The following is a 19,286-nucleotide window of genomic DNA, read 5'->3' as shown; positions in this document are numbered from 1 at the left end:
TTCGTGGCCCATGCGCAGAAGTCAGTATTTTGTGGAAGAGCCACACTCAAGGGGCCAAAGAGCCGCATGTGGCTCGCGAGCCGCAGTTTGCCGACCACTGGGCTAAACCATTACAAAATTTTTATTTGCGCCCAACTTAAAATTCTTGACTAAAGCATGCTACCAGGCTGTTGGCTGTAATGCCAACCAAGCAAAAAAGTCACACAGTTGAATGTGGTGAAGGCAAATACCTCAGAAATGATCAAACGTATTTGTAGAAAGACTGTTGTAGTATCTCTATCAAACAATTTTTATTCATTTAAAACAAATAAATTTTCTATTTCCTAAAACTATGAAGCAAGCCATGAAAGGCTTAGAAATACCACTTTCCTTCAGCATATGACTTCTCAGCTTAGCCAGCTACTAATTTTCATCAAATACATCCATGGTGACATAATCAAAGAAAAAACTCTATTTTAGAGTTCTTTTTGGAAACTTCAAGGGATATCAACATTTTCAGAATGGTGAAGTCTCTTTGGGGAAAAAAAAAAACTAAAGACACTCTCCTGAAGAAATCTCAGTATTCTGTAGAGACAGATAGTATACCTTAATACCTGGCAAAACATCTGGTTTTGCTGCTTTGGTTAAAAGACAGGAGTTGTGCATGTCACTGTGACTCTACTTTGTTCATCAGCATACACTGAGGTGCAAGACTCTACCATCAATCCTGAGAGAAATCTTATCTATTGCTGTGAAAGTATTCGACTGCCTCATGAGTGCCAAGCCTTAAATCATAGCCTATGCAAGAGGATTCGTCATGAAAAATCTACTGTTGTGAAAATTGCCAAAGTCATAAAAGTCAAGACTTTCAATCAAGGGGTCCTTAAGAGGTTTTGTCAAGAACTAGAAGCAACTTCTTTGCTACACACAAGTTCAATGGCTTTCAGAAGACAAATCTATACCCAGAATTTTGCTGCCATCAACTGAACTCATTTATAGTTTAACTCTTCATTTTTAAAACTAAAATGTGTAGTCATAATCCTTTCCTTCCCAACATAGCATTAGGCCAGGATCTTGCTGAAAATGATCTTATTAACTAGAAAGCAAAATCAATATGAATTTATCTGCAGAGTCTTAGAAAATTCTTATTTCTTGACACAACACTGTCAAAAGAATCTACAGATTCCATTTGTCCTTTCATTCTTTTTTAAGATAAGATTTTCAGCACTTGTTTTGACCGAAAAAAGTAAGTCAAAACTGACTGGCTATCAAAGATGACACAAAGGTTGCCAAGTCAAAGAAAATGGAATACTTTCATGTGTTATTTAAAAGCTAAATAATAGCAGCCCTTTCATTAAAATTTACTATTGAGCAAAACAAATGCTTAATTTTGGTTAATTTGTAACACTTAGATTTAGTTATCATTCTCAAAAAGTAGTCACTGATTTTTTTTTTTTAATCCTCACCCGAGGATGTTTTTATTGATTTTAGAGAGGAAGGGAGAAAGAGAGAAACACTGATGTAATAAGAGGGAATCATCAATCAGTTGCCTCCGTTCACACCCCAACCAGGGATCCAGCCTGCAACCTTTCTGTATAGGGGACAATGCTCCAATCAACTGAGCCACCCAGCCAGGGCATAGTCACTGATTTTTGCATGAAAAAAAAAAGGAGAAATAATTCTTAAGAAGATTTCTTTCACATTCTATGTTTAAAAAATAGTTTTCAGTGCAGTTAAAATCTGTTAAGAACAATTTTATGGCCCAGCTGGCGTGGCTCAGTAGTTGATCGTTGACCTATGAACCAGGAGGTCACAGTTTAATTCCTGGTCAGGGCACATGCCCGGGTTGCGGGCTTGATCCCCAGTGTGGGGCATGCAAGAGGCAGCCGATTAACAAACCTCTCTCATCACTGATGTTTCTATCTCTCACTCCCTCTCCCTTTCTGAAATCAATAAAAATATATATATTTTAAAAAAAAACAATTTTATGTTCATGTATATATGCACATTTTGAGAGAATATTTATAGCTTTCACCATATTTTTTAAAGGTGTATAACATGGTTTGAGAGCTTCTAGCTTAAATCTAGTGTTATGGTGCCACATTACACAGCTTCTCTATTTTCTTACTTAAATTCTTCTTACCTGATTTCTTTTCCACTATCAAAATGGCTGCTGCTCATCAACCCTGTTTTTAATTTCTACCACTGCTCCTGCAACTGTTATTTTAATTTTATCCACTTCTATATGGTTTTCTTCCAATTCAATCTCTTTTCCTGTGCTGCCCTGCATTTACTCACGTCAGTGAAAAACAATTTACCTTCTATGATTTTAATCAGCAGAAGCAAATTTTCCCTACATGATGAAAGGATGAAACAAAGTAAACATCTCGGGTCCTCCGCTCTGGGCTCTGGAATTCATTCCAGTGCTATTAACCCAGGGTACACACCATATCTATAATAATAAAAGTGTAATATGCTAATTAGACCAGACGTCCTTCCAGACAACCTTCTGGATGAAGCGAGGCTGTGAGGGAAGCCCGGGTCCTGGGTGCCTGCCAGCGGCCAGAGGGAAGCCCAGGTCCTGAGAGCTGGAGAAAGGAAGGCCTACTCTTGCACAAATTTCGTGTATTGGGCCTCTAGTACAGAAATGTAAGTCAATCTATCATAACCAACAGTCACCAAAATCATGCACTAATATAATTTTTAAACTACAACCAATAAACAGTACTTTGGCATCATTAGATATAATTCAAAAAAGTCACAGACATATACAACAAGAAAAAGGAAGGGGCAAAGGGATCAGGAACCAATGTAACTATGCAGTTGAAAATAACGGATATGATCACTTGTGTCTGTTTTGAAGTTGAATTAAAAAGAGAATCTCCCTGGCTTAAAAATTATTATAACTACAATAAATTTTTCACATTAAGTTTTATCTCCCTCAACAGAGGCTCTTTAAAATGAGTTTTCCCATCTATCTTGGAATGGTTTTGGTTTTCCCTTTTTGGAGACAGAGGAATGTACAAAATTTCTCTGCAAGAAACATTTTGCCATATTTATGTACAAAGAAATAAATCTCTTGAAAAATCACTGTAAAAGTTCTCCCAAGAGTTCACTTTTGCTTTCAAATTTACCACACAAATTAAATTTGTCACTTATTTTCAAGTCTTTTGTCTTCTGAATAAAAGAACCTCTGACTAATCTTAACTACTTAAATTAACATCCATATCAAAAAAATAATCTTTATCTATTATAAAAGCAAAGATCATACTTTACTAGGTAATGGCATCCAAGTTATTATCTAGACACATTTTATTCTCAATCAAGCTTCAGAAATATCAAGCTTACTTTTGATCAATGTGCAGCACTCTTAAATGCTCTGTAAGTATTTTGAGACTAAATATGCAATACAGTTCATAGATAAGATTTGCTAGCATGACATAAAAATACTAGCAAAAAAAATAAACAGGACATTTCAATCAGTTATTTGCTCACATAAAAGTTAAGGTAGTAACTGATTTAAATGTTTAGGAGAAAGATATAAGGTTACCAGCTTTCTTTTTAAAAATTGGGTTTTCCAATAAATTCTTAGATCTAGGAAGAGGAAAGAAAAGCAAATATAACCTACCTTTTTGTCTCTGGTCCTTACTTCCCCATAGAAATCTAGGGCCTCTTGTGCCTTTAAAAATTTGCCCCGATGTAACAAATATGCACAAATCATTACACCAGTTCGTCCCTTTCCAGCTTTACAGTGAATTGCTGCAACATGATTGTCGTCTTCACTTAGCCATTGGTCAAGATCTTCACAAAAGGGTTTGATAAGTTCTAGTTGTGGTGGATTATGGTCTTCAAAAGGATACTGTGCAACTGTGGTTAAAAAGAAACCCTCAGAATAAGAGAAAAGTCTCTTCTGAATTGTTTATTAAAAGTAAGTTAATTTTAGAAATGCTACGTATAAGCTTTACCGATGTTTAAAAGAAAAACTTAACTTCAGAGAAAAATAATTTATTGCCTAATAACTTTCTAATTTTTTAATAGAAATGGTCTCTCATTAACTCTTAAACTTATCCATTGGACAGGGAGGCCAAGTATTATTTTCCCCACTTTATGAAGGAGGAAACTTTGCTATGAAGAGGTAGCACAGGTCACAACATATCAGAGGTGGAGGTGAACTCAAAATGAAATGTCACATAAATATCTTGTCAGCACTCCGAATTCATTTTCTAATAAAAGAAGTAATAATACTTGTGATAATGCATCACCACAAAACATATTCAAAAGAAAAATTAATAAATCAACAATAGAAAGGATTGCATAAAGGACTGCATTTTAAAATTCATGTAATAAAAATGCTAAATGTGTTATTTCTAGCAAATCTTACTGTTGTATACACTTGACTTTAAAGGTATTTATAAAAGAAACTGAAAAAACTACTTATAAAAAGTATGTAATTGTAGTAAAGTTTATCAAATGAAGTTTTAGGTCTTTTCACATGACTTATTAAGAACCCAAAACTTTTCTGTATCCTATAGTCAGAGCATAATTTTTTTTAAACATTTGTCTACAAATAGGACTTTAAATGTATCACAATTAAATTTTATCTTATTAGTCTCTGCTCAGCTCTACTCTATTAAGATCCTTCAATATTCTGACATCTAATGTACCTAATTATCCTGTGTCATCTAAATATGTAAAAAGTATGTCTTAGATCTTCAATCAAGTCATAATGTGGCACAGGATAAAATCCATTGAGTCCTTGGTTGTGATGGGCACTCTTCTGGTAGACTACAGCTCCCAATAACTATACCTACCTCTCCAGTTACAGTGTGTCATGAGGACAACTTTCACTTAGTCATCTACCTGACTACCATCATTCTATTTCCATTTCTCCAGTGGCACACAAAAACCTGTTAAACATCTATTTAAAGCTAGATAAACCTCGACTAAAACATGCTATGCCCAATAAGCAGTAGCTTAAATTTGCCAAAAAAAAAAAAAAAAGTAACATTCTTAGTGATTATACTGACTCTCACCATTAGTGCTTCTGAATTCTCAAACTGTTTGAAAGTCCATTCTAGATTTTCAGGAGGCATCAATGGCAAATACATCAATTGGTAGCTCATGGCACTCACTTTTAACAGCATCTGCCAAATTTCTCAACTTTCCAGTTCTCTCATGCCTCAAGGGGTTCCACAAAAACAAATGGAAGTTTTTGTGGGCTCTGAGATACAACTGACTATACCTGAAGAATAACTCATTTAAAGCAGTTCCCTGTTCTCACCTTTCAAGTTCCCCTTACCCATATTTGTTATACCCTTCCCACCTTTTAAATCGTGCTCCTTAATAGAGTTAAATTGTTCTGTTTTCTCTGTATAATCTCTTACTACTACATCAAATACCTCCAAAAAGTATATATAAACCCCACCTTATTCTATTGTTAGTCTAAAAATTTCTCCTAATTCTTAGTCCCTTCTGCAATTTGGTTTTCCTAATATTTCTGGCAGGTTTATATGGCGCCTGTTTCCTAAAACACGACAGCCAAATTATATTTTTCAATTTTTTTAATTTGACAAATATTTATCTCACTTAATAATTGAGATGATCATTATTGCTATGACAGTAAGATTTAGTCTATTAGTTTTACGTTATTTAACATAATACAGTACATTTATACCTACCTCTGCAGTTAAATTTGGCGGTATCATAATGTCTTTCAGCACATCTAAAAGAGAAGTTTAAATTTGATATAAAGTTATCTTCTACAATTGAGAAAAAAGTATAATAGTAACAAACATTTTCTGAACTTTATAATGTACCAAGCATTATGTTAAGTGTTTTATATTAACTATTTCTTTTAAGCCTGTGAAGTAGATTCTGTTATTATCCCCATTTTACAATTAAGAAGACTGAGGCTTAAAAGGTTAAGTATATGCAATTTGCTTACAAAACTTGTGATGTCTTCAAATTTTCTTTATGGAAATTTTGCGTGCTAAAGGAGTTTAATAACTGTTTTTAAGATCATCTTTACTTCACAGTTGAGCATACACAATTTCCTCAAACTATTATTTTAAAAGACATGTTAAAAATAGTAAAATTACAAGTACAAAGGAAAAGTAAAGAATCAAATGATGCTAATCTACTCAGACACAATACTTATTAAACTTTTTTAAAAACCAGACCTTTCTCTCTTTAGATAAGCCAAGGGTCATCTTTTTCAATACCCTCTCAAGTTACAAATTTTAATTAAAGTCTCAGAGTAAAGAAATAGTAATAAGTAAAATCAATACAGAATAGTAAAAGTTGAGTTAGCATTATCATTGGTCATGCTCAAACTTGTCTTTTGAATAGTAGTGACATGTTTGTGATCATGCACTGGCTTACTCATGATTAATAGGCCATGTTTATAAGCATCAATAGGCTCAGAAAGGGATACCATATATTAGTTTGTGGTCAGCAGCATCCTGGTAACGCCAATTACTAACCAAATTATATTTTTTAAAAATTTTTTATTTTTTAAAGCAAATACAGATCCATAGACCCTTAATCCACAATTCCAAAATATCCAAAGTCTGAAACGTCTACCATTTTTTTCTTAAATTTATGGCCAAGTGGATTTATGACATTGTATGTAGTCCTTAATTAATACACTTACCGTTAAGAGTCAAATATTTCATTCTAGGTACTGTTCCAAACCCTACTGGGGGTGTTATAATAAAGTATATGCTTCCCTGTTACCTTTCTGAAAACTGAAGAAATTCTGAATGCCAAAACACAACTGGCCCAAGAGTTTCAAACAAGGGATTGTGGACCTACATTTTGCGTTTGGAAATCCTGAAAATATCTGTATAGTTTCTCTACTTTAAACAGATTTATACCCATTGAACTAATTATAAACAAACTACAATTCACTAGTTTCTGACTGGTCAGACCTGAAATAAATAAACTTTTATATTACTGCTCAAAACAAAGCTTTTCCGTTTTAGCTTATTATAATTTAGTAAAATGAGTTTTGCTAGAAAATTTATTCAGGAATGACATATGCACATATACTCATTCTTGCAAAATAATTTCATACACATATTAAAAGACATGAAAGGTAGAAAGAAGAGGACTGGCTATGAAAATAGTCACATTGCACACTTTCTTTGGTACAGGTTAAAGAAGCAACATGGTCAAAAGTGAAGAATCCATAATGAAATATTTCATAAGGAATCATGTAAACAAGATAGGGCTTAGGAGGTAAGGGGGGAGGTATAAGCTAGAAAACAATTCTAAGAAGCTGGCCTCATGATAGCACAACAAAAAATAAACATTTTAGGTTTCATACAGATTCAGTTCTCTACAATTCCCATGCTTTCTCAGAAGCTCAAAATGTTTGCTTTGACCAATAGTGCTTATAAACTGATTCTCAAATATTACTGTTAAGAGGAAGAAATGGAGGGAAAGTGGAAACAATGAGCTACTAAATGTCTACTAGATGCACACACCTTACAAAGGAGTTTCCATGTTTTTTATTCATCCTCACAACCATATGATAATAGTTAATATCATCTCCATTTTATATATGAAAAAGCTAAGATTCAGAAGCACACTAAAAAAAAAAAAAAAAAAAAAAAAAAAAAAAACAAAACAAAACAAAAAAAAACTTGCCCCAAACCAAAATAAGTAAATGGAAGAACCAGAACTCAAGCTATAATTACAAAAGTCAAACTTTTTCTCATACTGCTCCATACTTTCATTTATAATAAAAATTGAAAATAGTTTTAAAAACAAAATTTAGTCAAAGCCTGTCTTCCTACAAGAGCAATATCTGGCACAAAACAGCCAACAAATAGTGTTGATGAAAACATGAAAAGGCTATGAAAATCTCTACAGGCGTGGATAGGGAATGTGTGAGAATAAATACTGGGGCTGGTAGTGATGAAAGTGATCTGGGGAGTGGCTGGTAGAAGAAGAATAAAGATTTTCTTATTTAAAACCTTCTCTGATACTGCATATACACCCTCAAAAACACACACACAAAGTTTCTTGTAAATTTTTTGCAGTATGTTATGAAGTCTCTCAACAAACCAAAATTGAAGATACATAAAAATAAAGCAAATGGGATGTGACTAAGACAAGTGTTAGAATTAATGATTTATACTTCTTTATAATTAAAACTCGACTTAAAAGATATTTTATCATCACCCTATATTGGCTTATATGAGACAAGAGAAATGAAGAGGCATTAAAAGGGATTTTTATGAAACAGCGAACAGAAAGTTAAGAAAGGGATAAGATTAACAGGAAAAGCTTCCTTTGAAGTAAGACTTGACATGGAATTAGCTAGGCATGTAGGTATCTTCTGTAGTCTCTTGAATGGAGCTATCCCCATCTTACAAAAGAAAACTTAATTGATAAAAATTAACCACAGCTAAATGTTTACCACAAAATAATGGAGAGGTGCCTTTTTTTTAACCACAAAATAATGGGAGTTGTTTGTCAAATAGAATATATAGTATCCAGTGAACATTTAAGTTCCTCAAAGGCAAGAACTATACTATGTCTTCATTCCCTATCTCCCCACTCCTCCCCTTATTCCCACCAGAATACAGATTATACAGAGGAACACTCAAAAATAAAATACACACACTTGCACAACTAATTTACTAAGTATCAGTATACCCGAATTTGGTAATGACTGATTAAATTTGTCCTTTCTTAAAGTAACTTACTGAATCTTAATAGAGGTATGAACAGATATAGTCTGTTTATACAATAAGAACTCTTAATATTGCCTGGCCGGCATGACTCAGTGGTTGAGTATCAACCTATGAACCAGGAGGTCATGGTTCAATACCCGGTCAAGGCTAATCCCCAGTGTGGGACGTGCAAGAGACAGTTAATCAATGACTCTCTCTCATCATTGATGTTTCTATTTTCTATCTTTCTCTCCCTCTCCCTTCCCCTCAGAAATCAATAAAAAAAAAAAAAGTTTAAAAAATAAAAAGAACTCAATATTACATTGAGAACTCCTCTTCATCCATATATGTCAGAAAGTGCCATAAAAAGTTTAACATACTATTAAATTCAGGTACGTCTAGTACAAATATTTTAATATCTTTCAATTTATATATGTTTGTAAAGATATATATCACATAATTAATATGCTTAAAATTAAGAAATAAAATAGAAACATCCACTGCTTGCCAGACTCACTTATCCTGAGCCAGAAATATAAACTGGGGTAGAAAGCAGGTGAAGAAGACTGAAAAGTGACATCAGAAATCAAAACATGCTACAACTGGGTAGCTTTACAAACTTCTGAAAGTAAGTAAAATTTGGGGAGGTTAAAAACAACAACAACACAAAAACGAACAAACAAAATAACCCAGAAAGGGAACATTGGCATAAACAGTGGATGGTCTGCTACCGTGTGTACCTGTGTGAACTTATTCAACTCACTAACTTCTCTAGGCCTCAGATTCCCCATCTGTAAAATGAGGTTGGACTGAATGATCTCTTGCAGATACTTTCTAGTTCTGAAAGTCTGATTCCATTAAATAGAGTGGAGAAAGGGAGTTAAAATATATGCACCAAAAGCTACTCTCAACTAGTAACAAGACAGTTCATTAACTTGGGAGTCCAACGTTCAAAAATACAAAAACAAACAGGCAGTCAAGTTCCCAATGCCAACTTTAACCATAATAATGTTAAGTGAACCACAATACTGACAGTACAAGCCTAAGTCCTAAATTCTGGAAGCAGGAAACCACTGCATACACGAATGAAAAGAATTTCCTTTCCTATCTCTGAACATAATGTTAAACTCGAATAAAATTTTGAAAAAGGAAGAATTTATCTTTAGTATCTCTTTCTACCTTCCTTCAGGGACTCTAAATGCCCAATCCTGAGAGTCTTAGCCTGAAGTGACTCATTTAATGGATTCCAGCTTTTGACCACCCCTTGTCCTGTTTTTTTTCCTTTCTTTTTTTACTTAACTTCTAAATCCAGTTGTTAAAAAAGTACAAAGCTTTGTGGTTTTTTATTTCCTGCACAGAAACCCTCTGGCATCTGAAACAAGGACTATTGTAGGAAAAGTTAATCAGGAAAAGAGGATGATACATGTACAGATCATTTGTAAGCTAGGGCCCACCTAAATGTGTGTCTACAGCACCTTTTACTTTCTTCCATCTTATCATCTACTTCTACCACAGCCTACACACACACACACACACACGATGTTTATTCAACAGCCATGAGCCTGAGGCACAAAACAGTTCTGAACAGTAAACTCAGTGATGTCCCCAACTCTATCATTTTGGCTGGTGGACTCACCACTATTACAGAAGCAAGATTCTGTTGGCCTTATAGCCCATATCAGGAAACTTGGAACCTCAGAGTTCATAGCTGGACAAAGGACCATTTAGAAGTTTAGCCTATAATGTTATTCCTTAAGGAAGAGGCTTCAGACCCACTAGGTTCTTCTGTTTTGTTTTGTTTTGTTTTTAGGTTCTTATACCATGTCAGTACAAGAGTGAGGAGAGTCTCACAGATTTAAAAAAAATACGCATATGTTAAATTTCACCAATAAGAGCCTATTTCTAACAAGCTCCTCATTTCACCAATGAGAATTCATTTCTAAACTTCATTTTGCTACTTAGCAAAGTGTCTGGTGTTAATTGAGCTATGGCTAACAGAAGCATTTATAGCTGGAATATGGACTCTCTGATTAATATAGCTGACCACCCCTGGCATGTGAAGTCCTGAGCAGGGTCATTGCCAGCCCTTAGTTACACACACACACACACACACACACACACACCATAATCTGACCATAATGAATTATATGCCATATTATGCCAACAAGTTTCTCACATGCCATTCTCTCTGCCTGCCATGCCATTTCCCCTCCTACTAGGCCTGTAGGTCAACCTCTACTGATTCTTTTCATTCCAGATCAAACATCCTTTTTTGTCTGAAATCATCCCTTTGGAGTACAATTACTATTTCGTCTGTTCTCTACACAGTCTCTTCTATACAAGAGTTATCTCTTCTATAATACTTTACCTTGAACATTACACTACAACTTACATGAGAACTAGAACCACATCTTATTCACCCTGACCCACAACATATTTTATCATGTCGAACGTGTCAAGTACATGATAAATGCTTCTTTGTAAATCTGAAGAAATTAGTGAAAACTCACTAGGAGAAACAATATTGGTGTCTACTTCACTCTCAGGTCTTATCAGATCAAATCCTCAATTAAAGCTAAAAAAAGCAACATCTCACAAGCCAACAGACAGAGAATCTTTCATACTTGTTGGTAAAGATTTAAATGCTCATTGAAGGTAGACAAGAATCTTGTCCTTACATTTGATAAATAAATTCTATGAAACTGTAACACTGAATTAGTATAAGTAAATTCAGATTTAAAATTTTCCTGTTGCATAATTTATATAGATCACATAGAAAAAATAAGAGCCAGGGAGAAAAACAACACATTATATGCCATTGTTTAAAAAATAGAAAATAGTCATATTTTGGGGAAAGAAAAATAGTCTTCAAGGACAGAAATGGTTAAATATTTTCTTCCCATTTTTCTTTAGTTCCTTTTTTCCTTTTCACATCTCTAATCACAAAGTCAAAAGAAAAAAACAAAAGGTTAAAGATAAAGATAAGGTGAGCTAGGTGTATCAAATGGGCAATCCTTACATTCCTCCCTCAAACAAAAAAATGACCCAATTCAACAATTTTAGGTAACTTATTTATGTTATATACAGTTAGAGAATACCCTAAAAGCTGTTTTAATCAACTGACTTAGAGACACAGAATAAACAAAATTATATTCACTGTGTAGCATACCTCCTTGGAAGATGTCATTAATGCTTTAACAGAAGCTCTACTGTGTTTTACACTTCAAGTTACTACATGGCTATGGGCTCAAAGATGGGCTAAATGCCAAGTCATTTAAAGCACATTAAGTAACATAAATCTGTGCCAACACTGTTTTACCTCATCACTACACTTTCTAAATGACCTAACAATGCTCTCTATCAGACTTATTGAACTAAAGGTTTTAGGAATACATTCTGTTCAAATATACCTTTAACTCTACCTCATTCTAAGAAGAAAATAACTTTCATATAATAGTTATTTTAGAAGTATTTGGAAGCATACAAAAAAGAAAATATACTTACAGATTGTATATCTTGTAATGGTTTTTATGCTTTGAATCCAAAAACCTTAAAACAAAACAAACAAACAAAAAGCCACCATTAACAAAAATGAGCTAACATTTGAAATTACATTAATATTATTGAGAAAAACCAAAAGACAGATTGTATTTTTCCTAACCTCAAATAGCATTTAGGAGAAATAAATAAACTCCAATAAATATTCCTTCCTTGGGTTAAAACTAGTAATCAAGTCATTCTTAAATAATTATTACATTACACAGATTTATACAATCTGAAGTAAAGCCATAGCTTTTCATAGGATGAATATTTTCATAATCAGCCTACCATATTAAGAGATAACTTTCTTAAAGGGCAGTATTAGCATTTAGCTAGTTACCTAATTCATACAGATTTGTAAGAAGTAGTCACATGCAAGCAAGTAATCTTAAAAATAACCCTGAAAGCCATCATTTTTTTAAACTAAAAACTTTTGATATTTGAAAGATGTAAGTAGAAACTATTAACTCTGTAATAGTTTAAACTATTACAAAGTTTATTAAGAACTTTCACATATATATTCTCATTTGATGCTCACTCACAAACATCTGAGATAGAGCTTATCCATATTTTACAGAGGGAAGTAGGTATCAAAGAAATTACAGAACTTGACCAAAGTCATATATAGTTAATAAGTCAAAGAATCAAGACTAAAGACCTCTCCCTCAAAATAGTTAAGAAACTAACAACAGCAACAACTACAGGCAACACAAGAACTTATTATATGCCAGGAACTATGTTAATTAAGTACATTATGTATATACATTTGTTTAATCCTATGAGGAATTAGAAAAGTATAAGTCTGGGGAAATATCAGGATAAATAGAATAAAAAGACAAATGGAAAACAGAAGGTATGATTTTAAAAGATGTAAAGTCCAGGAGGTTCAATATATGAATAGGAGTTCCAGAGAAAATAATAGAAAAGTACAGAAAATTCAAGAAAAATAGCCAAAACTGAAGGACACAAGTTTCCAAACTGAAGGACACAAAGACTATCCACAAAAATTATGAAAATAGACCCAAATAAAGGCATTCATATCATAGTGAAGTTCCTGAATATTGAAGAGAGATAAACATTAAGACTTTAGAAGCTACTTGAGAGGAAATAGATTTCATAAAAAGAATCTGGAATCATAATGACATCGCCCTTTTTAATGGCAACACTAGCAGCTAAAAAAAAATTGGGCAAAACTTTCTTACTCTGAGGGAAAATTATTCCATACCAAGAGAGACTATAAATTAAGTGTGAATATATAATAAAGGCATTTTTAATAAGCAATGTCTCAAATAATTTTGCTTCCTGTATATTCTCTCTCAGGGAGTTACTAGAAAATGTGCTACACCAAAATAATGATGGTAAACCATGAAAGAAGATGACAAGTTCCAGGAACTGAAGAGTCAAACTCATGAGAAGGGAAAAGAATGATGGTGAAGGAACATCTCAAGCAGACAGCATTACATCAAGCCTAGAGAACAACTAATCCAGATTAGGGCAGACCAGAAGACTCCTAGAGAAAATAAATCGATGCAATATCAAATGTGCTGAAACATATTGAGAGATTTATATAGCTCGGGGCAAGTTTAGAATGAATTAAAGTTAAGAACATAGAAACTAAAGTTAAAAAGAAAGAGGGGGTGAAAGGGCGGAAAATGAGTTGTAACTCCAGGAAAAACAAAACATGCAAATGATAGCTTTGCTGGGTAATGTAGTGTAGGTCCTTGCTTTTCATCACTGAATATTTCATGCCAATCCCTTCTGATATGAAATGTTTCTGTTGAGAAGTCAGCCAGCAGTCTTATGGGAGACTTCTCGTAGTTAATTGTCTCTCTTGCTGCTTTTAAGATTCTTTGTCCTTAACATTTGCCATTGGAATTATGATGTGTCTTTGGGGTTCATCTTGTTTGGGACTCTCTGCACTTCCTGGACTGGTATGTCTATTTCCTTCACCAGGTTAGGAAAGTTTTACATTATTTCTTCAAAAAGGTTTTCAATTCCTTGCTCTCTTCCTTCTGGTTTCCCTATGATATGAATGTTGGTATATTTGATATTATCCCAGAGGCCCCTTGAACTATCCTCAATTTTTTTAAAATTCATTTTCATTATGCTGTTCTGATTGGGTGTTTTCTGCTACCTTGTCTTCTAAATTGCAAATTCAATCCTCTGCTTCATCTAATCTACTATTGATTCTCTCTAATGTATTCTTTATTCCAGTTACTGTATTCCTCATTTCTGACTGGCCCTTTATGTTTTCTATCTTCATTTTTATTTTTCCTATCTTTTTGTTAAGTTCTCATTGAGTTCATCTACTCTTACCCTAAGTTAATTGAGCATCCTTAAAACCAGTGTTTTGGCCCAGCCAGTCATAGCGGCATGGTTGAGCATCAACCCATGAACCAAGAGGTCCCTGATTCAATTCCAGGTCAGGGCACATGCCCGGTTGTGTGCTTGATCCCCAATAGTGGGTATGCAAGAGACAGTCAATCAATGTCTCTCTCTCTCATCAATGTTTCTATCTCTCTATCTCTCACCCTTCCTCTCTCTATAAAAAAAATCAATAAAAGCATTTAAAAAACAACAACAACACTGTGTTCTGAACTCTGCATCTAAGAGATTTCTCATCTCCATTTTGTTTAGTCCTTTTTCTGGAGTTTTGCTGTTCTTTCATTTGGGAAATGTTTGTCTCCTCATTTTGGCCGTCTCCCTGGGTTTGCTCCTATGTATTAGGTTGAGCTACTACATCTCCCAATCTTGATAGAGTTAGCCTGGGCACAAAATCTCCTTGGTCACCCGAGCTGAGTACTTACTTCAGGTGCATGTATCTCTTTGTGTGGATTGTGTGTCCTCCTGTTGTAGTTGAACCTTGCTTGCTGTTTGTACTTCAGGGGAGGGATTGATTCTCAGGCTAACTGGCTGTGAGGAATGACCACGGTTATAGCATAGGAGTTATTGTGAAGAGGCTAACCCCATGAAATAGGATTTGCTTTAGTGGGGCTCTAGTGCCTGCAGAGTCTGCCATCTGTATGTGAGATGGGTGTGTACTCTGGTGTGGTCTGAAGCTGGCCAATATGTGTGTTAGATCTGGGAACTCGTGGGAAAATGCTGCACACCCTTTCACTGTCTCTTTTACCCTCTTTATCTTCTACATTGTTGTACATTATCAATTTGTAGTTTTGGACTTTTCTTTAAACTGAGGTAAAATTCACATACATTGAAATACTCATATCTTAAGGGTACAATTCTATGAGTTTTGTTAACAACCACCCCAATCAAGATAAAGTACACTTCCCCCACCCCATAAAAACTCCTTCATAACCATTTGCCCTCAAAACTACACCAAGCTCCCAGGTAGCTACCAATATTCCCATAGATTAATCTGGCCTTGAATTTCATATACATGTAATCATATAATATGTATTCTTTTGTATCTGGCTTTTCACTTAATCTAATGTTTTTCATATTTTTAAATTTATTCCATATATCAATAATTCATTCTTTTTATTGCATTATTTCATTGAATGAATATAACACCATTTGTTTATCCATTTTTCTCTAATGGATATTTAGGATGTTTACAGTCTGGAGTTACTATAAATACAGTACATAAACATTCTTCTGCAAGTCTTTTGGGGGACATATGCTTTCATTTCCTTTAATTAAATAGTAGCTAGGAGTAGAACTGCTGGGTGATAAGAGTATAAAGGGTAGATATATGTTTAACCATATGAAAAAACACTGAATAGTTTTTCAAACCAATTGTACCATTTTACAATCCTACCAACATTTCAAAAGCATTCCAGTTGCTCCACTGTCACATCAACATTTGCTGCTAGTTTTTGTTTGTTTGTTTGTGTATGTGTTTTTTTAACCCTTCTAATGGGTATGATATAGTAACTTGTTGTGGTTTTAGTTTTCATTTCTATTATGACTAATGATGTTAGGCTTATTTTCATTGGCTTATTAAACATTTGTAATAGCTTCTTTTGTGAAATGTCTATTCAAGTCAATGGCTCTTTTTCTTCAAATGAATAATGTCTTTTTATTACTGACTTATGGGAGTCTTTTATATATTCTGTGTACAAGTCCTTTGTCAGATATATGTATCATAAAAATTTGCTTCTGTCGACAATGTCTTTTCCTTTTCTTAATGTCTTAATAATCAACAATTTTAAATTTTGATGAAATCCAACATACTAAATTTTTCTTTTGTTTAGAATTTTGTATCCTCTCTGAGAAATCTTTCCCTACTCCTCAAATTCATAAAAATATCCTCTACATTTTCTTCAAAAAGCTTTATACTTTTAGTCTTTTCTCAGTATTTTAATGTGCTGTGGGTAATTGGAATGACCAAAACAAGCACAAATTACTTGAATTGATTATAAAATTTAGAAAACAACTCATTGCTACTTGCCATATCTTTCTCCATGGGTTGCTTTTGAGAGAAAGTGAGTAAGCAACAAATGATCTGCAAAAAAACTTTCTCACAAAAAGCATACAATGTAAATGTGAGCAGAAAAAAAAGGTCTTTTGGAGGGTCAACAGTTCATTTTTAGTTCATTCTAAGTCTGGTAACTTAAAGTTTTTAATCTAATACATAAACCAACGCTACATTAATAGGGATATGCACATATCATTGCCCAGCTCCAGGGAACACTATTCACATTTGGCAGCCATGCATACATATTAAATTGGAGTCTGGAGGATAAGCTACATACTAAAGTGGTCATATTGGTTATCATTAGTTTTCAGAGACGGAGATGGAGGTTTTCACAAATTCACTTTCAACACTTCTACAATTGTGTTGTTAAAACATAAGCATATGCTACTTTCAAGAGAAAAAAATGTTCTGTCCTATTCTATTTTCCAAGAGTACAGAATTGATGAAGATTAAATTAGAAAAAAAAAGAGACAGAGTTCTTCAGAACAGAGAACTGAGAGATTGACCTAAGCCATTATGCTCAATTAATATTTTGACAAAGGAGGCAAAAGCATACAATGGAGTCAAGACAGTCTCTTCAATAAATGGTGTTGGGAAAATTGGACAGATACATGCAAAAAAATGAAACTAGACCACCAACTTACACCATACACAAAAATAAACTCAAAATGGATAAAGGACTTAAATGTAAGATAGGAAACCATAAAAATCCTAGAAGAAGCCATAGGCAGCAAAATGGTAGACATTTGTCGTAGCAATATCTTTATCAATACAGCTCCTAGGGCAATGGAAACTAAGGAGTAAATAAACAAATGGGACTACATCAAAATAAAAAGCTTCTGCACAGTGAAAGAAACCATCAACAAAACAACAAGAAAGCCCACTGCATGGGAAAATATATTTGCCAATGTTATCTCCAATAAGGGTTTAATCTCCAAAATTTATAGGGAACTCATAAAACTTAACAAAAAGAAGATAAACAATCCAATCAAAAAATGGGCAAGCCCTAGCTGGTTTGGCTCAGTGGCTAGAGCATCGGCCTGTGGACTAAAGGTTCCAGGTTCGATTCCGGTCAAGGGCACATGCCTGGGTTTCGGGCTCAATCCCCAGTGGGGGGCGTGCAGGAGGCAGCAGATCAATGATTCTCTCTCATCATTGATGTTTCTATCTCTCTCTCCCTCTCCCTTCCTCTCTGACCCAGTAATCCCACTTCTAGGAATATATCCCAAGAAAACAGAAACACCAATCAGAAAGGATATATGCAGCCCTATGTTCACAGCAGCACATAGCTTACGATAGCTAAGATTTGGAGACAGCCTAAGTGCCCATCAGCAGATGAGTGGATTAGAAAACTGTGGCACATCAAATATCACATGATCTCACTCATTTGTGGGATATAATGAGCAATATAAACTGATGAACAAAAATAGAACCAGAGTCATAGAAACATCGAACAGACTGTCCAACCTATAAGAGAAGGCGGTGGGGTGAGGGGGGTAAGAGATCAACCAAAGGACTTGTATGCATGCATATGAGCATAACCAATGAACACAGATTGGGGGGGAGATGTGCTGGGAGGGGTGGTGGCCAAGGAGAGTTCAATGGGGGAAAAAGGAGTCTTATGTAATACTTCAAACAATAAAGAATTTAAATTAAAGAAAAAGAAGCAGAGTTCTTTTTATGTGGCAACACTCCTCTTTGAGAAATAATTAATTTTAATGAGATTCCTATTTATAAAGATTCCTGAGGCTTTTCTTAATTACATCTTCATCCATACTAAACCTATCTTGAGGACTTTTAAAAAAAATATTGGCACACACTATCACAAAATCACAAATCTGGGTCAGAAAGGATAGCCAACAAAACAGAATAATGTGTTAAAATGCTGGATATACTATCTTTTTACATCCATCCTAGAGACTTTAGCCATAGAAAGTCCATTCTCTAATTTCTCGACACTTCTTATGTCACTTTAGCTAGGTAACTATAATGTATACTCAAAGCAAACTTTTTATTCTCTTTAAAATTTTAAATATTATTTATTATATGCACAACTGCTGAGAATTTCTGCTTCCCAATTTTTTATTTTTCTATGCTCCATTTAAGAAGTACTAAGGACTTACTAAATAGTCACTGGATTCCTTAAAAATCATTGTTTAAAAATCACTTCAGTTCTAGAAAAGTATTAAGATAATCTTTCATAAAATTAAATATCCTACAAAGTAACAGTGATTGAAACAATACAAGGAAATACAATAGAGATGGCAAATAGGCATCAAATTGGTGGTGGCTTATTGAGATGCAACAGTCAGGCTATTAAGACAACATCGAGGTTGGAGACTGAGAAAGAATATCATGATTGATTAGCAATATCTGTCATTAATGAGAGAGAAAATATAAAAATTTTCACTCTATTTGCCATTTATAGAGAAAATCAATACAAATTTATGGGTAAAATTCAATAAAAAGTAATTTTGAACATGCTGAAAGGTATCCTTTAAGAAGAGGAAGAAGAAGAAAAAGGTAAAGATACAAATTATGAACAAATACACATCTATCAACAAGTGAATCTAAAAATCAAGTGAATAAATAATCTGATGAACAGTATGAACTGGTGATTATAATAGAATCAGGGACATAGAAAGGGA

General features: G+C 34.0%; 1 protein-coding gene across 3 annotated transcripts in view; it reads right to left on the bottom strand.

Annotated features, from left to right (window-relative positions):
• Positions 1–19,286, bottom strand: part of PTEN (phosphatase and tensin homolog) — an 82,531-nt gene that overhangs the window by 20,080 nt on the left and 43,165 nt on the right. For 2 of the 3 annotated variants that reach the window (XM_005875936.2, XM_014547468.1), the window contains 3 exons: positions 12,165–12,209; positions 5,658–5,701; positions 3,608–3,846 (listed from right to left, as the gene is read on the bottom strand). In XM_005875936.2, the coding sequence (XP_005875998.1) occupies positions 3,608–3,846; positions 5,658–5,701; positions 12,165–12,209 (328 nt within the window). The remainder of the gene's footprint in view (positions 1–3,607; positions 3,847–5,657; positions 5,702–12,164; positions 12,210–19,286) is intronic. The other variant, XM_005875937.2, reaches the window with a different exon arrangement.

Source organism: Myotis brandtii, unplaced genomic scaffold (genome assembly GCF_000412655.1).
Source record: "Myotis brandtii unplaced genomic scaffold, ASM41265v1 scaffold475, whole genome shotgun sequence".
In the NCBI taxonomy this organism is placed as follows: domain Eukaryota; kingdom Metazoa; phylum Chordata; class Mammalia; order Chiroptera; family Vespertilionidae; genus Myotis; species Myotis brandtii.
Note: the sequence above shows the minus strand (reverse complement) of the source record. Positions and strands in the feature narration are given on the sequence as shown.